Source organism: Chironomus tepperi, unplaced genomic scaffold (assembly GCF_022539635.2).
Source record: "Chironomus tepperi strain 1889 unplaced genomic scaffold, CSIRO-AGI_Ctep_v1 contig_472, whole genome shotgun sequence".
Lineage (NCBI taxonomy): Eukaryota > Metazoa > Arthropoda > Insecta > Diptera > Chironomidae > Chironomus > Chironomus tepperi.
Window position 1 is genome coordinate 422797 of NW_027226594.1, and position 21268 is coordinate 444064.

The 21268-nt window shown below is 33.9% G+C and overlaps 1 protein-coding gene across 8 annotated transcripts in view; it reads right to left on the minus strand.

The window, feature by feature from the left end:
- Ca-alpha1T (Ca[2+]-channel protein alpha[[1]] subunit T) overlaps positions 1–21268 on the minus strand; it is a 179530-nt gene that overhangs the window by 23123 nt on the left and 135139 nt on the right. For 6 of the 8 annotated variants that reach the window (XM_070651939.1, XM_070651937.1, XM_070651935.1 and 3 more), the window contains one exon: positions 15923–16138. In XM_070651939.1, the coding sequence (XP_070508040.1) occupies positions 15923–16138 (216 nt within the window). Of the gene's footprint in view, positions 1–6133; positions 6249–15922; positions 16139–21268 lie in introns of all 8 variants that reach the window. The other 2 variants (XM_070651940.1, XM_070651936.1) reach the window with 1 other exon arrangement.

Genomic DNA, 21268 nt, shown 5'->3' on the forward strand with positions numbered 1-21268 from the left:
TTGTTGCTTCAATTAGTTTAATTTAATTGATTTTTCAGTTCCTTTTATGTTGCAATTGATCAAAAATCGAAATTCACCCTACGGGGATATGCTACCAAAATTGTATTTATACATATTTGTGAAATGTATATTTTCTATTTGATCATCAAACATCGAAAACTCATTTAACTACATAAAATCCCGAATGCATATACACACAGTTTGCGTTCACTGGCAGAAATTTTTTCACAAATATTATTAAACCAGAAAATTTGCAATTTTCATTTAAAGCATTTCGTTCTGGTTTTGCATACATACGATAAATGTTGAGATATGGTGTGCTAATGGGGTTTGGTTTGGTAATTAACAAATTATTATGTAAACATTATTGAATAGATTGGTCTTTAGGATAGTCAATATGGAAAGTTGTTCTGTGAGCTGGATAAGTTAAAAGATTTGTTTAAAAAAGTCATGCTATGCTATAAATAGATTGGCAGACAGAAGCCAGCGATAGAGCCAGCTTTTGGTGTCATCTGAAGAAGGCTATGGATCACAATTGATCTGTACGGCCTACGAAGTAAGTAAGAAATATATTAGTGATATTAAACTCGATAAGTCGACCAAATGTCTTGTTTCAAACTTGGTATTCATGAAACTTGTCATTGGAGAGGCGGTGAGGAGTGGTATTGCATTTGTGAAGATCAAGATTTCCTGGTCTTGGTCTCGAAAATTGGTCAAATCCAAGACTTTGGGAAGTCCTAATTGCTAACTAATTGCTATTTATAGCAGCCTGTTGCACTCGAATATTCTATGCTAATCAGACAAAATTTACTCAAAATCTAAAAATTTAGGTCAAATTGTGGTCAGTTGATTAGTGTCAATTTTTCTACAATTTTGTGACTTAAAGCGCTAGAAAATTGAATACTAAATGGATAGATTACCTCAAACTCCTCGCCATCATCCACCCCTGTCTAAATTCAATATCGACATCCTAATCAATCCAACTAATTCAAAAATCACCATAAAAATGCTTAATAATTCATCCCATTGGCACACTCATAGTCACTCATTTGTGGAAAATTAACAGTATGAGTTTAGTTGGTGTGGGGGCTATGAATGAATCAGATAGAAAAGACAGCTTCATTGTGATTATGTACAATCACATTTGGCCTAACAATCTGCACATACGGTTTTTGAGACTACGGTCTTCTGTCTGCATGTATATTTATTTTATTCGTACACGTAATCAGTGTTATTGGTAATTTTCGTATGTATGCGAAAAATTTTGTTCATGTTTCTGGTTTTTCGTACGAATTTTGAGTGCAAGAAATTTATGCTAATTTTTTTTAATTTCTTCATTTTCTCTCAGCCTTTTTTTGTTGAGTTTGATTAAAATTCAAGTATTTCTATTTCAACTGTAATTTTCACATTGATACATGCATGCATGCACACAAATACACACACACATAAACGTCTGCTGCAGGTGATATGTCTGTCTATATGTCGTAGCTTTCGTGGTTGAAAATGGTTTTCGTCACTCAGTTAAATTGGTTTGAGGGGACAGAAATGCATTCAAATGATATAAAAAATTTTCGTATGCTAATAGGTGATGGACTTTAGGAATACTCATGGTAAGGGTCATGCTTATATGGAAGATATAGAAAGAAGTTCAGCAAAAGAAAGAAAAAAAAGTTTCTCTTGATATGAAGAAGCAATTCAATTTCAAAATTTTATGTACACATTCAGTCTATCTACAATTTCGTATATAAATAAAATGGGAATTTAGAGAGAAGCATTCAATGTGCAAGTGTCGTTTTTGGATATATGACAGAAAAAAAAAGTTTTTGATATGGAAACGAAAGTGGTTTTTTTGAGAAACGACCCGATCGGCATGAATGAAATGTTGCTGACATGGACGATGAAGCGTCAGTTTAGAGTCGCAAAACAGGAACCTGTCGCAGGCAAAAATCCTACAAGTCCTTAATAAAAGATATGGCTTTTCATGCAAAATCGTACAAATTACAAAAAAAATTGTACGGTTTTTGTCACAGGCTGTATGGTTTTGTATGAAAAGCCATACCCATTATTAAGAAATTGTAGGGTTTTTGCCTGTGGCAGGTGCCTGCTTTGCTACTCTGTATTAGCTTTGCTTAGAACCAGGTGGCAGCCAATTAGTAAATTCTGTTGTTTGGCTGCCAACTGGTTCTAAGCAGAGCTGCAAAACAAGCACCTGGGACTGGTATAAACCGTACAATTTCTTGATTATTTGTTTGGTTTTGTAAAAAAACCATACAAATTATCAAGAATTTATGCGGGTTTTGCAAGCTCTGCAATTCTAGATCTAAGCATACATCTACATCGTCCCCATGACACCAACATATCCAACATGTGTCGATCGGGCGAGAATATAAAAAAATTATTTTTAAGAGTTTTTTAGAGTGAATAAAAAAAGGTGAAGAGAGTAAAGAAAGGTTCATGTACATATTGTAGCATTCACTTGGAAGTATCCTCCTTCGCATATAAATCTATATAGTCTTGCTGAAGATATTTTCTTTCTTCTTTCACATCCTGAAGTATGTTCAACAATTAAAAAAATAAAAGTAAAGAACTGCTGCAGAAAAAAAAAATAAAATCTCGCCGTAATACACAAATTTACGATTAAGCATTAAGCAGATGGCATATAACCCAGTCGAGAATGATACTTGATTTTGACATGCCAAAAAATCTTGTCTTGTTGAGGACTGACTTTTCTGTTTCTAGATTTTTTTTGTAGTTTATAAAATTCTTTCTTTTTTTTGCATCATAAATCACATTGAAGGATCTATTGAGCTCAGATGCTCAAGTTTTCAAATACACATTTTTGTGAAATAGAAAATTTTCATTTTATTATCAATTGTCACATGTTGTTTTTGTTGTAGAAGATTTATATATGTACAAATTGAACAATGCAAATTCAGTTTTTTGGGTTCTAACACAATTTATTTTTTTGTGTGTGAAAATTGAAATTTTTGTACTCAGTAAAACTGAAATAAATTAGGATTTTCTTGTTAAAGGTTGGATTATTTGATGTAATTTGAAGTTTCGTCTAGGATGGAAGTTTTGTGCAGCATGAGAACTTTAAGAGAATTCGAAATTTTAGTGAATTCAATTTTAGTGCATGAAAACAGAATAAGATGAATTTGTTGAGTATGTGAGATGGTTTTTGTGTAACTGATAGATAGTGAGACACATCTGAGAATCTTTGAAGCTTAAAAAGTGGTTTACATTTGGAGTGATTAATCATTTTTGTATCTCTCTATCCAAAACTATCTAAAACTTTAAGCGAAACATCAAAATAATTAAAACAATTTTGAAATTCAAAGCATGAAATTGACTCAAATTTGGATGAAAAAGTTGACTTGACTTCATATTCACTTCGAAATGATTATCATTGAGTGGTATCAGACTAAGGAGCGTTGCCTGAAGTCTTTTTTGAGAGGGTTTCAATCAATCCTTTTTTTCGTACCGGTCTAATCACCAAATCGGTACGTTTTGAATTTTTTTTGGCACAAAAACTTCACTAAATTACAAAATTTTTTTTAAATGTTAAAGTTTTGATCCATAAATTCCCTGATCAGTTTGATATTGCAATATGCCGACTATGTGACATTAACAGCTATAAATTTGATCTAAAGGGTTTGATCGCAGATCCTTGCTTTTGGTCTTAAATCATTATATATAACTATCCCTGTAACACAGATTGGGTTTGATACATTTATGAGAACTTCAATTCAGTACAAACCATATCAAATGCAATGACCTTCTAAAAACTAAGGTAGATTTTAATTATGATAACCACCAAATTTAATAGTCCAATAAACTATTTCAGTTTAATTTAACATTTGGTTTGGACATTTCTTCCATCAAATTTCATACATAAAAAACTTAAACTGTACCAAAAATAAAACCATTTTTATCTCAATAAAAATCTCAACTTTATAAAGATATTTCAAAAATTCCAAACACTTTCGTTGCTCAAAACTGCTCAAAAAATCCATCAAATCCTCAACAATTTCCATCATTTCTCCATGATTTATTTCACTATAAAAGTAGCAGCAGTCATTTAAGAAAACTTCTTCAACTGGGTATAAAAGCTCATAAAATGATAAAGAAGCAAAAGCAAGAAAGTGCATTTCTCTTTAAGTGCAAAAGCGTTGATGATGTAAGCAATAATTTTCACTTAGTTCGCATATAAAGATTTTCTCGCTTCATTTTGCTTCATTGAACATACGCCAGAAATATAAAATAAAACACGAAGCAGAACAGAAAAGAGAGAAAATCAGAGATGATAAGTTAAAAGTTTTTTTTATACATTTTAAGCGTTATAGCAAATACATAAAAAAGTAAGCAATAAGAAGGGGAAAGAAGAGTTTAAGAAGAAAATAAAATAAAGAATACAGAACGGAAGCGAGAAAAATATAAAAAAAAAATCAGGAAACTTACCTTCTATTTGCAGAGCTTTTAAGAGAGAGAAAATGAGTAACAGTAAGTAAGAGACAGAATAAGCAAGTAAAAATGTTTACATTAAAGCTGCGACATGCTCTGAACAAGAAGCTTAAAAAGAGGATTTTATTTTCAATACCAAAAGCGGTTGAAGGAACGACGGTGAAAAAATATAAAGCCAGACGAATATAAAAAATAATGTAAAGCATTTTTGGTCGATTTGAAAAGCATGAATTGCATGAGTGAGAATCAAGAGAGAGAGAGAAAGAGATTTACACTAGTTTATATTTTGCGGATGGAAAAGGAAATAAAAAAAAAGTCAGAAAGGGTTAAAAAGGAAGCTGTTTTTTCGGTGAAAACATAACACTACACTTAATGTCGCTACTCAATGCTGATACTAATGGATGCAAGCGTCACACTACATTGAAATCCCCTTTTTCATTCTTTTTTTAAATCACTGCTTAATAGCTTTTTTTTTGTTGGTTTGTTGCTTTAAAAATTTTTTGTATGCGGGGATGCACAGGCGAGTTAAGGGAAAAAGAGAATGTTGATGTGGATGATTTTTTATGGAATTTTGTTTATGCTTTCAATGGCTTTTAAGACTTAGTTTAGAATTACTGACAGAGTAAAAAATATCTGTTAAAGTACAGTAATTTGAATTAGAGCTCGAAGTCGCCTACAATCGACTCAGGTTGCTTTAAATTCAATGGACTTCGAGCTTTGGTTTAAGTAGTTATTAATCTCAGACCTAGATCTTTGTGTATTTGAGCCGAAAAGCATAGGAGTAGAAATGGAGAAAAATCTCAGCCCAGCCCAGTATGACTCTTACATTAGACTCGATGATATTCAGTCCAAGGATTGATTTTTTTTGGCAATATCTACACCATGTGCCTTTTGGGAGTGCTAATTGATGGAAAGACTCTAAAATCAGTGTTAATTTGCACCATTTGAATCTTTCCCAAAAATCAGAGTGTCTTACATTCAGGCTAATGCTTATAAAACTCATAAACTACAGTCCCGGGTTGTCAAAACGCTTGAACTAAAATTGGTTGCTTTAAAAATGCAGGAAATGTAAATCGGTGGATCAAATGCACTAGAAAAAATGATCCTCTGCAATTAAAACGCAATTTGATGCATCTAAATCACAGAAATACAGATTTTTGAGTTAAAAATACTGAAAACGCATGCCTGGGTAACAAGAGGGCAATATCTATAGTTTTATGCTCCTGAAATGCGAGCAATTGCATCTAAATTATCGTATTTCAAGTCTACGTATCTAAAACGCAAGTTTAAGTTTCCAAATCACAGGAAAAGCATGTAAAGCACGTTGCAATTTTAGACTCTGCCATAAAGCATGCTAAATTTTCATTAATTTTCCATAAAAAATCATCCATTTCAAAGCTCAATTCCCCATTCAGTCGATAATTAAAGAAAGGAAAAAAGAGTTTCATCTACTTTTTATAAAAAATTTCGTTCATTTCTCATATTAGAAGGTTAGTTGATTAAGAAGTTTTTTTTTACACACACCAGAGGCATAGACATTAAAAAAAATATATACTGATTAGTAAGAAGGAATTTGGAAGAAAATATTTAAAAACTATTCTTATTTAAAAAAATTATTTTAAAATGCTGCATTTTTGGATTTTTTTGGTTGATAAAAGAAAATAATCACCTGGAAAACTGTGACTAAACTCCACAATAAGGTATCGAAATTTTTACGATCACACACTCTATCGCCATTTATTTCTTCGCAGAATTTACACCCAAATAGGTTCATGCCAAGAATACTAAACGATGATTAAATTTAATATTTTTTTTTTTTTTTTGGTTGATAATACATAATAAAAAAAAGAAAAAACAAAGTTTAATAGAAGAGAAGAAGTAACATAAAAATAAATAAATAAAAAATTTACAACATAAAATGAAATGAAATAAAAAAAGAAGAGTATTCAAAAAAGGAGGATACGGAAGCATTTTTCTCATTTTTGTGATTGCATAAATAATGATTGATTGTGAATTAACGACTTTCAATTGCTTCCGTATCCCGAATTATTAAATTTTTTTTGTTGTGTATACATAGTCATCTATGTTAATTTGATTGCAAAATATGTTGAATGTTCATAAAATTTATTGGACTTTTTGAACTCGCAAATTGCATTGTTTTGGATATGGAATTTGATGTTTTGAGTGCTTTGGATTAAGTTGTGGGCAACCATTTGTGGTACTGCACAGTTCTGTCTTAGAAAAGTTTTCTTGAAAAATTTAAATTTTTTTTCAATTTTTTGAAGTTTGAACTTTTAAGGATTAATTTTCAAACTTTAGATAAAGCTTGAAAGAAATTTTGAGTCACATTTAAGATTTGTTAGAGACATTTCCAATAGGAAAATTTCTAACTTGACTCGATTTCATAGAAAGTTTACCAAGTTCTACTTTAAACTTTAAACTAAATATTATAATGACCTGATTTTAACAGCTTTTTTAAATGATATCAACTAACTTTTCATTTGATTGAAACATCCATGAAACAAATACTCATTAAGAACAATTTATAAAGATGTTCTCAAATTGCAACTAGTTGCAGCATCAATTTACCCATCAACTAAGTTCTTAAAACTTTTTTTTCAACCTTTTTTTCAATGAAAACAAAACTTTTTCTTACAAAGAAAATTTGTTTCTTTACAAAAAACTCGTTCAAAAAAACTTTTATTTTTCTAGCGCATTTTTGAAATTTTTTTCAAAAAGGTAGCTTAATAAGACACTTTGTCTTTCGGCACATAAAAACTTTTTATCTAGACATTAAAATGACCTGATTTTAACAGCTTTTTTTTTAAACAACTATCAACTAACTTTTCATTTGATTGAAACATCTTCCATGAAACAAATACTCATTAAGAACAATTTATAAAGATGTTCTCAAATTGCAACTAGTTGCTGCATCAATTTACCCATCAACCAACTTTTTCTTCAAAACTTTTTTTTCAACCTTTTTTTCAATGAAAACACAACTTTTTTCTCACAAAGCAAGAAATTTGTTTCTTCACAACACAAACTCGTTCAAAAAACTTTTATTTTTTTTATATTTTTTTCATAACAAATTTTCTCCCCGACTTTAAAATACAATTTACATGATTTTTTACAAACAAGACGAAATTTCTTTTACGATACTCGTAAACAGCATGTGAACTGAATTTTAAGATTTTTGCGAATGTCGTTGTTTTGTTGAAACTACTTGTGATATGCTTTTGAGAATTTTGGTTGAGTATTTTACTATAAATTAAGCTTATGTTAAGCTCGTGATTGCTATTGTGCTTTTTATGTTGAAAACTTAAAGCTGTGAATTTATGTTGAGCCTCTTTTAAGGAGTGTTAAGTTTTTTTTCACCACAATTTATTTCATTGCTTGAAAATTCAAGTGTTGTGTGTGAAATACTTGAATCGAATAAGTTGTAAGCTTATTAGTCGAGCTTCACAGCAATGCCATTTACAGTTTTGGTTTCATTTTGAGATTTTTTCAAGAATTTTATTTTAAATTCTTATTCAAGTCAAAATTTCTTAAATTGAGATTTTTTTGGCATTTTTCAAATTGTAAAATCAAAATTGATTCTTTTTAATTTGATTTTTAAGAAAATGTGTGCCAATAGTAACTGAGAACTAGTAATTGAAATTCCACCTAAAATTCCTTTTGATTCTCCAACACAAAACATTCATTTTATGAATTTTTAGTTAATTTTTTGATTTTTCAAAGCTTTGATTCTCCAATAATTTTATGAACATTCCATTCCCAATTCTTTCTTCTAAAAGTGTTTCATTTCTACAATATTTATATTTATTTTCAATTCATATCATTGATAATATGTCATAATCATTTGACAAATGGAATAAACAGGAAGAACAAGTTGAGAAAAAAAAAATCTTTTTGAGAAAGAAGAAAAGAAGAATTTTTGTAAAAGAAAGAATTTCATCATTTGAGGAAAAATTTGTCAGATATTTTATTTGGTTGTGATTGAGGTATTTATATTATAAATTTTTTTGAAAAGAGTAAATATTGTAACCAATTATGGTACTTAGAATATACAAGCCACAGAGTTTGAGATGGTTTGAGCATCATTTCATTCTTGTTGAAAATTGAATTAAAAATGTTTTTTGAAAATTGGTTGTTGCTGCAAATTCTGATCAAAACAGTGGCCAGACACTGTATACGTGTGGTCCTTTTACCAAATTCCAAGCAAAATTTCAATTTCGAGTGAAAAACTTGACACAATGTCTAGGAAAAATTGTGAAAATGTGGTTAAATTTGGAATTTTTCATTAAAATTTCCCAAATTTTCTCAACTTCAAATTCAACAAATATATCATAAATTTGACCTGAATTCTCAAATTGAGTTACAATCTCTTCAATCTTCCAAAACTATCAATTTTCCCAATTATCCAAAATATGTCATAACCTCCAATAAATCTTCAAATCTGACAAAATTTACCCCAAATCGACAAACAACAAATTTCATTTTTATTCCTCTCAGTAATGAATAAGAGTCAGAATATACTTATTTGCAGATGTGAAAGGTAGTTTCATTTATGTATACAGAAAAATAAGTCCAAAATAAAAAAAAAAGAAAAAGTTTTTTGCTTTGATTTTTGAAAGGAAATAAAGATAAGACAGATGTGGATAGAAAAACAAAGTTTCTATGTGAATTTTGATATATTTTTCATTATTCAGATATCGAAAATTAAAATGAAGTGAAAAATAAAATATTTTGAGTGGAAAATACATAAATTTTTTTGTGGAGTTTTGAGCTATTTTGCTGTGTGTGTGAGAGTTTTTTAATATAAAATATTTACAAGTTTTTTTTGTAACTAGACAGAGATATATAGTGACAGTAAGAGATATAATCAAGTTGATTGTGAGAATAAAAAGAAAAATGTGAAAGCTTTTTTTTTTGTGGTAATTTTTCATCTATTTTTAACTTTTTTTTGGTTTTCCAAACATCATGTTTAGTGAAAAAAAAAAAGTTAAGGTTTTGGTAAGAAAAAAACATGGAAAGGAAATGATAAAGTAGGGAAATGTATCATCAAAATATTTTCATACTAGTCTGCATGATTTAATGGAAAAGTTTTCTGCAGAAATCTTCATAAAAAGGAATATCGTCGAAGTTTTAATAGCTGTAAGCATACACGGTTCCGTTTTTAGCACTATTTTGAGCTGTGTTTTATGCGTTAGTGCTTAATTTCCTTTTTTGGTTGAATAAAAATGGCGGGAAAATTTGTTTACTTCTTTGTTCTTGATTATCTTTGCTTTTAATAACTAAATGACTATCTCAATAGACTCTTGCCACGTTTTTAATGTGAAATTGATGAAGTATGATACTTAACACATTTCAAATTTAATTTTATTCAAAAATTAAAATTCGAGGTGAGAAAAATTCATCATTTTGAATAATTTGAAAATTCAAATTTGCTTTAGCTGTTAAGAATTTTCTAATTAAAGCAAAATATCTGAAATGTCATCATAATGCTTTAAAACATCAACAATTGCAATATTCTTCAACCCTTCTTAAAGATGCGCTCAATAAATTCTTCAAAAATTCCTATTTTCCACCTTCCCCTCGTAGGTGAGCAACGAATGTGAAGTTATAAAACCATAACTTCATCATGCATGTCTATTACTCTTACAATTTTCCTACATACAGCTGTAAAATCTTCATTTATGTGCATCACGGTACTGTTATAGACATCTAAAAGCATACTCAAAACGGTAGTAAAATTAAATCAAATAAAACTTTTCTGTCTTCGTTTTTTTGTCGCTGTTATAATATGGAAAATAACATCAGTTGAACAGGAAACTTTTATTTGACTTTTAGAGATGATGATGTCGATTTTGGAAGTAGTTGGTGTAGGTGAAATTTTGTTAGCGGGGAAAGTTAGTTTGTGTTGGAATTTTTGTTGAATTTTTGGGGATTTTTGATGAAATTTGGTGGATTTAAGGAAGTTTTTAATTAGTTTTTGTTTAAATTCAACAAATTAAGCTTGAGTTCGGAGTTGACTTGAATTTTGTATAGAAAAATTGACTCGAATCGTCTTCAAGCGCTAGGAATGAGATTGAATTGAACACCTATAGTAGCTAATAAAAGGTTACGCTACAGAATAGGATTTGAAGACCCTAATTCCACTCCAGACACCTAATCCACCTCAATAATCCTTAGCTCTCTCCAATGTCAAACAAAAAATTCTCATTTCCTTAGAATTATTTACGATTCAACATCTACGGCCATAACAGCTCATCTCTAGTGTAATATAACACAAGCGCAATAATTTCATTTAAATGTAGGAAGAAACTTTAATTGATTTATGCTATGAATGTCTTTCTTATTCCTATTGAACGAACGTTAAGGTTTATTGCTGGCAGTATTATTGATTCATGAAAAATTTATCACAAAAATTGTAATTTAGTTGAATATAAATAATGAAAGTTACATTGAATTTAGTTCCATTTATTCGGAACAATACATCATGATTTTGCTATGAAAATTCTCAATTTATTTCATCATGATTTAATTCCAAATGACACAAAAATGGAATCTTTACGTTTGACTTTTAATCTGGAAATGAGAAAAGAAGATGAAAAATGAGGAAAAAAGAAATTTAATTCAATTTTGCAGCCACTGACTGTGATATTTCCTTTATCTATGTCCCGCTCCTGTCTAACTGATTCTCTTTACAATTCAGTACGTGCAATAAGTATGAAGACGGTAGAAGAAGACAATAAGAGATGAAAAAGATTACAATCATGCTTCAAATATTGACATGAACTCTGTGCAGACGTAAGGAAAATTCCATTGAGATAGTCTCTTTGCTTCCATGTTTTCGAGACACACAAAATTCATGAAAATCTCACAGATTACAATGTAAATATTAGTTCCAAAAATCTTATTTATGCTACATCATTAAATATCAATTTATATCATTTTTGGAATATGCTTTATTCATAATCACGGAACTATGTGAAGGCACTCATTTAATATTCATAAGCTGTTGTGTAAATGATGCCAACTAATTAGCTTCTTTATGTGTAAAATTTCTGCAGAAAAACTTTTCTTTTTTTTCACTTTTAGTTTCTTTTTTTATTAAAACTTGTTCGAGTGTTCTTGATTTGTGATTAAGGTTAAAAATTTTGCAAATATAGAAGAATAGACGTGGTGAGGGGGAAATTACTTTTTTTTTGAGAAGAATGTTTTTTTTTTTGTTTACATGAATGAGCTTTAGTGGCTCGGGAAGTTTACATTAATGTGTTTTCTTAAGAATAAATGAGGTGGAAGATATTTTTTGGAAAACCAAAAATCTCATTGAATATTTTGAATGTCTTGTGAAAAGACATTAGTGACCTGATTTGCAGTATTGCTTGATTTAATGAAAAGACTGAAGTTTTGAATGGTTATTTGGATAATAAAGGAAAAAATAAATTTGAATTAGGTCAACGTGAAACTGGATTTGATGTAAATCTAGTATCAAATCTTCATCTTGACAGATTTTAAATCTTTATGGAGCTATGCACTTATCACTATACGGGAATTGACACCAAAACTCTTTAAAATGTCCTTAAAAGCAGAACCAAAAGTCAGACACTGTCGTAAAATTTTAAGAAAACTTAAAAACCTATTAAGATCACAATTTTAACGATAGTATCAGATACTACTGCATAAGAGCTTTAATGGATAAACCAACAAAAGAAGCTTCAGCTATGGTTAATGTTGGTCAAGCTAGAATTTGACAATAATGCCCGAGCGACACTAATTAGGACGTGAATATGACTTTCTAATGGACTCCGAACAGCATGTGGCTTCTAAATGGAATTGTGTATTGTACATGATACCCTAAGAGACAACTTGCATGTTTTTGAGAGCTTACTCGCCTTTAATATACTAGATGAGCTTGCTTTTAATAAACCATACTCACAACTTAGACTGCTCTTAAGAGCACGATTTGCCTTCTGCTAGGAATATCGAGCTAACCTAATCTAGCCATGACAAATATGCTTGGGAGGTCATGATTATGATCCCACTGTAAACTGTAGGTCTATTGAGTGCAGTGGTCTTGCGCACCCTCACTCGTTAAACAATCATTAGCCGCGAATCATACTAGCGCAGCTCTGGATCTTAATGATCTGAATGGCTAAAAGTTTGTTTTTAGGTCATGGATCACAACTGATCTGTACGACCAGCGAAGTAAGTGAGTAAGTGATTGAAAAGCAGCTTCTGTGATCAAAGATACAAAAATCAATTTTGTAAGGTCAGGAGCTCATTTGCAATAAGTGTAATTTCATAATCTACTTCTAAAATCACTTTAAAATTCTTCTCTATTTAAGTATTACGTAAATTTCCCCCTTTGATTCAAAATAACAGAGAAAGCAGAATTATTGAAGGTTATAGCAGTGATCATCTGATAATGAAAAGTGATTAGTGTATAGAGTAGGAAGAAGAGAAATAAGTGGATAATGTGTAGTGTATTAAGAAGAATGAGAACAAGATCGATGAATGAATGATAATGATGATGATGATAGAGAGAAGGATAGAGAGCCAAAAAGGGGTCAAGAATGTAATTTAGAGGAAAAAGTAGGAAATTAGAAGTATGTAAATCTTCACAACTTGGTCGATGAAAAATCATAAATCATAAATCGACATCGTAATATTCCTCATATTTTTTTTGCTTACGTCTTTAATATTAGAAAAATACAATAGAGATAGAAAAATAGAAAAAATTGATGATTAATGTGTTTTTCATATCATTTTCTTTTCCTTTATGCTGCAAATTTATATATTTTTTTAAAAATTTATTTATTTATAATTTTTTTTTTAAATTGTTGGCTAATTAATCTTTAAATTCATTTAATTTTATGGCCTTCCTTTAATTAATAACCAATTATATATCATCAACTGATAGAACCCACTTTGATATCTACAATAATAACCCGAGCGACACAAGCGTAAAAGGCTCCAACACGGAGCTTTTAAGGCTCCGCTAAACCTCTTTTATTAATACTTAGAGATCGAATGGCGTCTAAATGGCGTCCATATGACTTCGAATTGGATTCCAAATAGGCGACCATATGGCTGCCAAATGGAGTCCAAATGGGCGTTCATTTGACTGTCAAATGGACTCCAAATGGGCGACCATATGGCTGCCAAATGGAGTCCAAATTGACGTCCATTTGATTGCCAAATAGAATCCCAATGGGCGTCCATATGGCTGCCAAATGGAGCCATAGCATTATTGTGTCGCTCGGGCAAATAATTATTGAACTGAAAAAATTTCACATGAACCCAAAAAATTTTATTATATTCACACCGTTTTCACGTGTGAATGTAAATCAGATTGAAAAATCAGTTTTTTGGATTTTTCAGCAAAACTAAGCACAATGGCAAGTTTTGTTCTATCGCAAAAAGTTTGTGCCTGGAATTCCTCACCATAATCAAAAAACAGATTTGAAATTGGTTCAGGCGTTGTCGAGAAAATCAAAAAATTCGCTTTCTGTAAGCAAGCAAACAAGCAAACAAACAAACAAACAAACAAGTTAATCAGCAAGAAATCTCAATAACGAGACATCGTAGAGACTTCTAGTTTTTTGCAATCGATCCGTGCTGCTCTATAGAAGAGCTGATTAGATTTTGGGCATGGCAGGAACAGCCGTTGCTTCAAAAAAAGCAAAAAACTTTCGTTTTCATACAAAATTTCAAAATCAATGTTTTCTATGATTTTTTTAAACTTTGAACATTGAAACTCTGAACATGTGTCAATCGAAGCTTGGCCTACCCGCTGGAGCCTGACCCCTCAAAGATTCGCCAAGCGAAGCTTGGCCTATCCGCTGGAGCCTGATTCCTCAAACATTCGCCAAGCGAAGCTTGGCCTACCCGCTGGAGCCTGATCCCTCAAACATTCGCCAAGCGAAGCTTGGCCTATGGAGATTGATCCCTCAAACATTCGCCAAGCGAAGCTTGGCCTACCCGCTGGAGCCTGATTCCTCAAACATTTGCCAAGCGAAGCTTGGCCTACCCGCTGGAGCCTGATTCCTCAAACATTTGCCAAGCGAAGCTTGGCCTACCCGCTGGAGCCTGATTCCTCAAACATTCGCCAAGCGAAGCTTGGCCTACCCGCTGGAGCCTGATCCTCAAAATGCCAAGCGAAGCTTGGCAATAACTGGAGCCTGAATCCTCAAACATGTAGCGAGCATTGCCTCCGCTGGAGCCTGAATCCTCAAACATGTGCCAAGCGAAGCTTGTCGCCTACCCGCTGGAGCCTGATTCCTCAAACATTTGCCAAGCGAAGCTTGGCCTACCAATTTGGAGATTGATTCCTCAAACATTTGCCAAGCGAAGCTTGGCCTACCCACTGAAGCCTGAATCCTCAAACATGTGCCAAGCGAAGCTTGGTACCCACTGGAGCCTGATTCCTCAAACATTTGCAGCCTACCCGCTGGAGATTGATTCCTCAAACATTTGCCAAGCGAAGCTTGGCCTACCCACTGGAGCCTGATTCCTCAAACATTTGCCAAGCGAAGCTTGGCCTAACTGGAGCCTGATCCCTCAAAATTCGCCAAGCGAAGCTTGGCCTACTGGAGCCTGATTCCTCAAACATTTGCCAAGCGAAGAGAACTGGTGCCTGATTCCTCAAACATTCGCCAAGCGAAGCTTGGCCTACCCGCTGGAGCCTGATTCCTCAAAAATTTGCCAAGCGAAGCTTGGCCTACCCGCTGGAGCCTGATTCCTCAAACATTTGCCAAGCGAAGCTTGGCCTACCCGCTGGAGCCTGATTCATCAAACATGTGCCAAGCGAAGCTTGGCCTACCCGCTGGAGCCTGATTCCTCAAACATTTGCCAATAGCCTACCCGCTGGAGCCTGATTCCTCAAACATTCGCCAAGCGAAGCTTGGCCTATGGAGCCTGATTCCTCAAACATTTGCCAAGCGAAGCTTGGCCTAGCTGGAGCCTGATTCCTCAAACATTCGCCAAGCGAAGCTACCCGCTGGAGCTTGATTCCTCAAACATTTGCCAAGCGAAAGCCTACCCGCTGGAGCCTGATTCCTCAAATATTTGCCAAGCGAAGCGCCTACCCACTGGAGCTTGATCCCTCAAACTAGCCAAGCGAAGCAGCCTACCCACGAGACCGGTGTGAATATATCCGCATTGGGTTTCTACCCGATACACTAGTTGCTGATTAAATATGAAATATACATAAATTTTGTATATAGGATAATATAATAAGGGGTGATGATGATGAAATGGTTCAATTAAACATTGTTCAATGGTCTTTCTTTGTTACAAAAAAAATTAAAAAAATTTCTTTCTGTATTAAAAAAAAAGATATTCTGTCCTTTTTTAATAATAACCAAAAAATTCGTGTTTAAAAAGATGAAAATGTCAAAAAAATATATTTTAAATGAAATCAAATCAAATCGAAAAAAGTCAAACTCACCTGAATATAAAAATGAAGAGAATCAATAACGAGAAGAATATAGCGACATTGTCCATCGTACGCAACATGACAAAAAGTTGTCGCCGTAGGTTTGGCATAAATCGAACCAATTTCAGTATTCGTAATAGACGAAATGTTCTCAATACGGACAGTCCCGAACTTCCATTTGCTGCGGCACCAGCTTCACGAACAAACGATTGACACAATTCCACGGCACTGGATGAGGATGAAAATTGAGAATGTTAAGATAAGAATCTGTGTTAATATCAATATCAAACACACAACTATTCATGACGGTAAATATACACAATCTTTCATAGATCCTGATTCAACAATAAATATCATTACTAAACGATAGCAGTGGAGGGAGGATGAATATGAAGGAAAAGCAGAGAAAAAAAAAAGTAACGCGGCGCCAGAAAGATATCCAATGTCATTTTAAGTATAGGGGAAAATGATGGCAGTAAAGTAAAATTGTAAGAAAATGCCGTGAGAATTAAGGGTCTTAAGACGCATTTTCTTGAATTTTGAGGTTAGTTTAGTCAAGCACAGTATCTCAGTTAAGAGTAGAGCTAGAAGTGGACTCAAATTTTGTATTAAATCGAGTTTATTTGCGTTGATTTTTTCATACAAAAACAGAGTCGACTTCGAGCTCTGATTAGGATTAAGTTCAGGGGTGGGCAAGGATGTGATCAAGGGTATACAAATATGCAGGGGGTAGGCAAGGATGTGATCAGGGGAATGCAAGAAGTACAGAATGGAACCCACTTTTGGTAGCAAGAAAAGTGGGAGAGGAGTTGTATTGGGGACAACCTTCTTCTTTTTAGACGAAATTCTTAGATTATGCCCCTATACTTGAATGAGGGCAAGTTAGGATTTCATCTCGAGAAACCCCAAAAATATTAAAGAATTTGGTCTATAATGATATCTAGGGTTAACCACACCCTGAGAGTGCAATAGAGTAGTATTGTGTATCATGCTAGAAACCCTCAAAAATCTCCAACTTTAAATCAAAAACCCTTATGCCATCAAGACAAACCACAGCACCATCTAACCCTCAACATCTCAATCCCTCAAAAATTCAGTTCCAAAGAACGAAAACGACAAAAATGCTTTTCATACAATGTTGTTGGGTGACGCTTGATAATAAGCAAAAGAGAAAGTTTCTTATCTTCTATTGCCACTGGATATTAAATGCTATCATGTTCTACTCCGTTAACTTTTTTTGTCGATTCAGCGGTTATTAGCAATCCAGTTCACATCGGTCCGTCAAAGGGAACAGACGTGTTTTTGATTCGCTCCGCAATTAATTCAAAATTCTCAAAAGCTCCAGATAACAACAACAGAGATTAAAGTTTCGAATCTCAGTTCAACTTGTTCAGACGTGTTTTGACTTGTTCGGCAAAATGGTAGAAACAACAACAAATCTCAACAACGAGGAAAGTAACCAAAAACTTTCGGAAAAACAACCTGAATCTCAACAACAAGATTCAGCACCCGTGACAACTCTCATCACCGAGGATATAAACAACGAAAAGCAACATGACATTGAGATGGAAAATCTCAAAACAAAACAGACAACAATGGATCAATTCGTCCAACCATTAAGGGCAGAAAAACGTCGCAGCCAACTTGAAATCTTCAGTGCGCCAGCCAAAAAGATATCTAGTGCTAGCAAAAAGAAAGATGACAACAAAAAACAATTTGACTTCTCAAATGCCAGGACGAATCTGTACGATGACAGATTGTTCAACTTCAGCGGAGATAACAGCAAAGCACCAGAACTACCAAAACAAAGTGAAATATCATCATCATCGAAAGACAACAACGTAACATCACAGCAGAAACCAAAACCACCACCGATCCATATAACTAGTGGTGGAGGACAGGAGATCAGAAGATTGATGAACCAGATCAACAACCAACCCAGGAGTTTTATGATCAACGTCAAAAAGGATAAACTCAAAACAAAAGTTGTATCAACGGAGAGTTGGGACGACTACGACAGATTCATCAAACTCCTCAGAGAAAAACAACACCACTTTCACACCTATGCAAACCAGGAACCACAGATGAAATTCGTGCTCTACGGACTTCCAATGATGGAGATCGTAGACTTGGAAAAGGAGTTGAAAACGGAAAACATATCACCAGTTAAAATTGTCAAAATGACAATGAAACAAAGGAGACACGAAAACGACGACGACCAGAACTACCTTCTGTATTTTAATAAAGTACAGGAAGGTAACATTTTGGAAAACCTTCGAAAGGTTAACTGTGTCTACGGCTTCAAAGTAAAATGGGCTAAATACAACAACAAGCGTAACGGACCTTCTTTCTGTTCGAAATGTTTGCAGTTTGGTCATGGACAACGTGGTTGTAACAAACCACTAATCTGTTTCAGATGCTCTGAACAGCATGATTCAAAAACCTGTCCTTACATTTCGATTGAAACCAACAAGGTCCCAATCGAAAAACTAAAGTGTCACTTCTGCGGCGAGAAACATACAGCAATCTCACAAGAATGCAACATCAGGAAACAAATAATCGAGAAGTGGAAAGCTAAATCAACGAACAACAACAACCGAAATCAAAACAGACTATCAGGTGAACAACAAAGGATTCCACGAAATCCTGCTGGACAAAGGAATGCTCCACCAACATCAAAAGCAGGTGAACGATCAGGCGGATCTGATCAATTTCATCACAAAGACCAGCTAGGAGTATCCCAGAACCGGTACCAACACATCTAGAAAACCAGCTTCTGAAACCTCCGCACCAGTCACCATAAAATCGCAAAATAATCATCCACAACAGAAACCCTCAAATCAGGGAAATCAAAACAAAACACGAAGAAACAGGACCTGGGAAGGAATGGAAATAACAACAGGTCAGCCAAAGACCAATAACAATCATCAACAGAACTACGCAGGTTGTAGAAATTATGGACCTAGACTTCAATTCACTAACCTTGGAAACAAACAAGGTCGATCCTGAACCTTCATCCAGTGGTAATACAAAGGAACAAATTTCACCAGCCCAAGGCACAATCGATGAATGCATGTTCTTCATCAACTCATTCATCGAAATCATCACCAAAAAGCCAGAGTACCTAAAAGAGGAAAGGTACAACAAGCCATCGGAAAAGTTGCCAAAATCTACATGAGTCAACATGGATTGTCATCAAAAAATCAACGTAAATTTACTGGAATGCTAACAGCCTTGCAGATAAGATGTTAGCATTCCTCGACTACCTCAGCATTGCAAAATGTTGATGTTGCGTGCATATCGGAAACATTCCTAAAACCAAACTCCAAAGTAGACTCGCATCCTGACTACGTAATTCATCGATTTGATCGGATTGATAGACCAAAAGGTGGTGTTGCGATCATTGTCAAAAGGAATCTAAAACATCAGCTTCAACCAAGTTACAACACAAAGCTAATAGAATGCATCGGAATAAAAGTCTTCATCAACGAATCAATAAGCTGCCACATCCTCTCCGTCTATCTTCCAGGAGGAAGCAAAGGAAGGAAATAGACGATCATCTAAGAGATGACATCAACAAAATAACAAACATCAGAGGAAACTACTACATCTGCGGAGACTTCAATGCAAAACATCTTAGAGTGGAATTGCAACGTAGCAAACAAAGCCGGGACAATACTACAGGATATGTCCGGGGAGTTCATGATCTACTACCCCGATTCACCAACGTATTATCCAGAAGATCCGACGAAATCTGTATCAACAATCGACCTAATGCTCTCAAATTCCAGTCTGAACACTCAGAACTAAAATGCACAGAGGCAATTGACCATTGCGCTGTGTATTTTCAAATCAGGACATCCAAAGTTGACAGAACAGACAACACAGTTTACAGATATGACTACAGAAATGCCAACTGGAAAAAATTCAAATCGTATATAACTCGTCGCATCGAAGACAGCACTCTGGAAAACCCATGCAACACAGTAGAGGAGATAGAACATCATATCAAAGTATTCTCAGAACTCATCATGGATTCCAGAAACAAAACTGTGAAGAAGAAAAAGATCAACTTTGAATCGACAAAGCTCACACCAGAAATCAAAGACTTAATCAGGACGAAAAGAAGTCTTCGACGAAGATGGCAACGTAGCAGAGATAATCAAATCAAAACTGAATTAAACATCCTACAGAAAGTCATCAAAGACAAAATTAAGGAACTCAAAATATAAACTGGAATAAGCGGCTTTCAGAAATCCAACCATCAAACCAAACAGTCTGGAGAATTGCAAAGCATTGCAAGAAAGCTTTCAAAATCGATGCCACCGTTGATTGATGCAGATAGAACGTTCATCACTAATAAGGAAAAAGCCAGCGTTCTCAGTGACTATTTTCGTAAAGCACAGAAAATCCACTTGAGGACAACAACCCAGTACATACCCAGGAAGTAGACAACGCAGTGAAGGAAACATTGGAAGGAGAAAATAGTGACTGCACAGAACTTACAAATGTAGAGGAAATCTCATACATTGTAAGAAATCTGAAAAATCCTAAAGCACCAGGATTAGACGATGTCAACAACATACTCCTCAAAAATCTTCCACCAAAAGGCTTCGAATATTTGAAGTTCATTCAACACGTGTCTCAAACTTAACTATTTTCCGAAAGTTTGGAAAAAAGCTAAAGTTCCCGATCCCAAAACCTGGCAAACCAGCAAACGAAGTGAGCAGCTATAGGCTCAATAAGCTTCTTAGTTCCCTAAGCAAAATATTGGAGAGAGTATTGCTGAATAGAATAAACGAGCATCTGGAGGATAACAACATCATTCCGACTCAACAGTGTGGCTTTTGCACAGGACTGATCAACATCTCACCAACTGATCAATGTTGCAAATGAAATGATAAGCAGGAAGGTCAACAGGAATGATCTTCGTAGACTGGAGAAAGCTATTTTAGTCTGATAACGGACTCATTTATGATCAAATTAGGGTTACCACTTATATTTCTTTCCTACGTGAAAGAACTTTGTCAGTTTTTATTAAATAAGTTCTCAGAAACCAATGAAATCAAATTCTGGAGTACCACAAGGAGCTTGCTTTCACCAACTCTTTGGTACATCTACCATTGATCTTGTAAGAGAAACAACCAACAATATCGCACTCTTCGCAGATGATACTGCATTGTATCATTCTGCAGAAAACTCAGCGATATTGTAACACATCTGGAAAACTGGAAGAAAAGTACAACAATGATGAACAAATGGTATAAATTTCATACAAACAGAAGACTCAAGCCTTGATTCATCAAAATAGGTTTCCAGGCATGCAAGGACAACATTGAATTCCTTGTTAAATGTGGA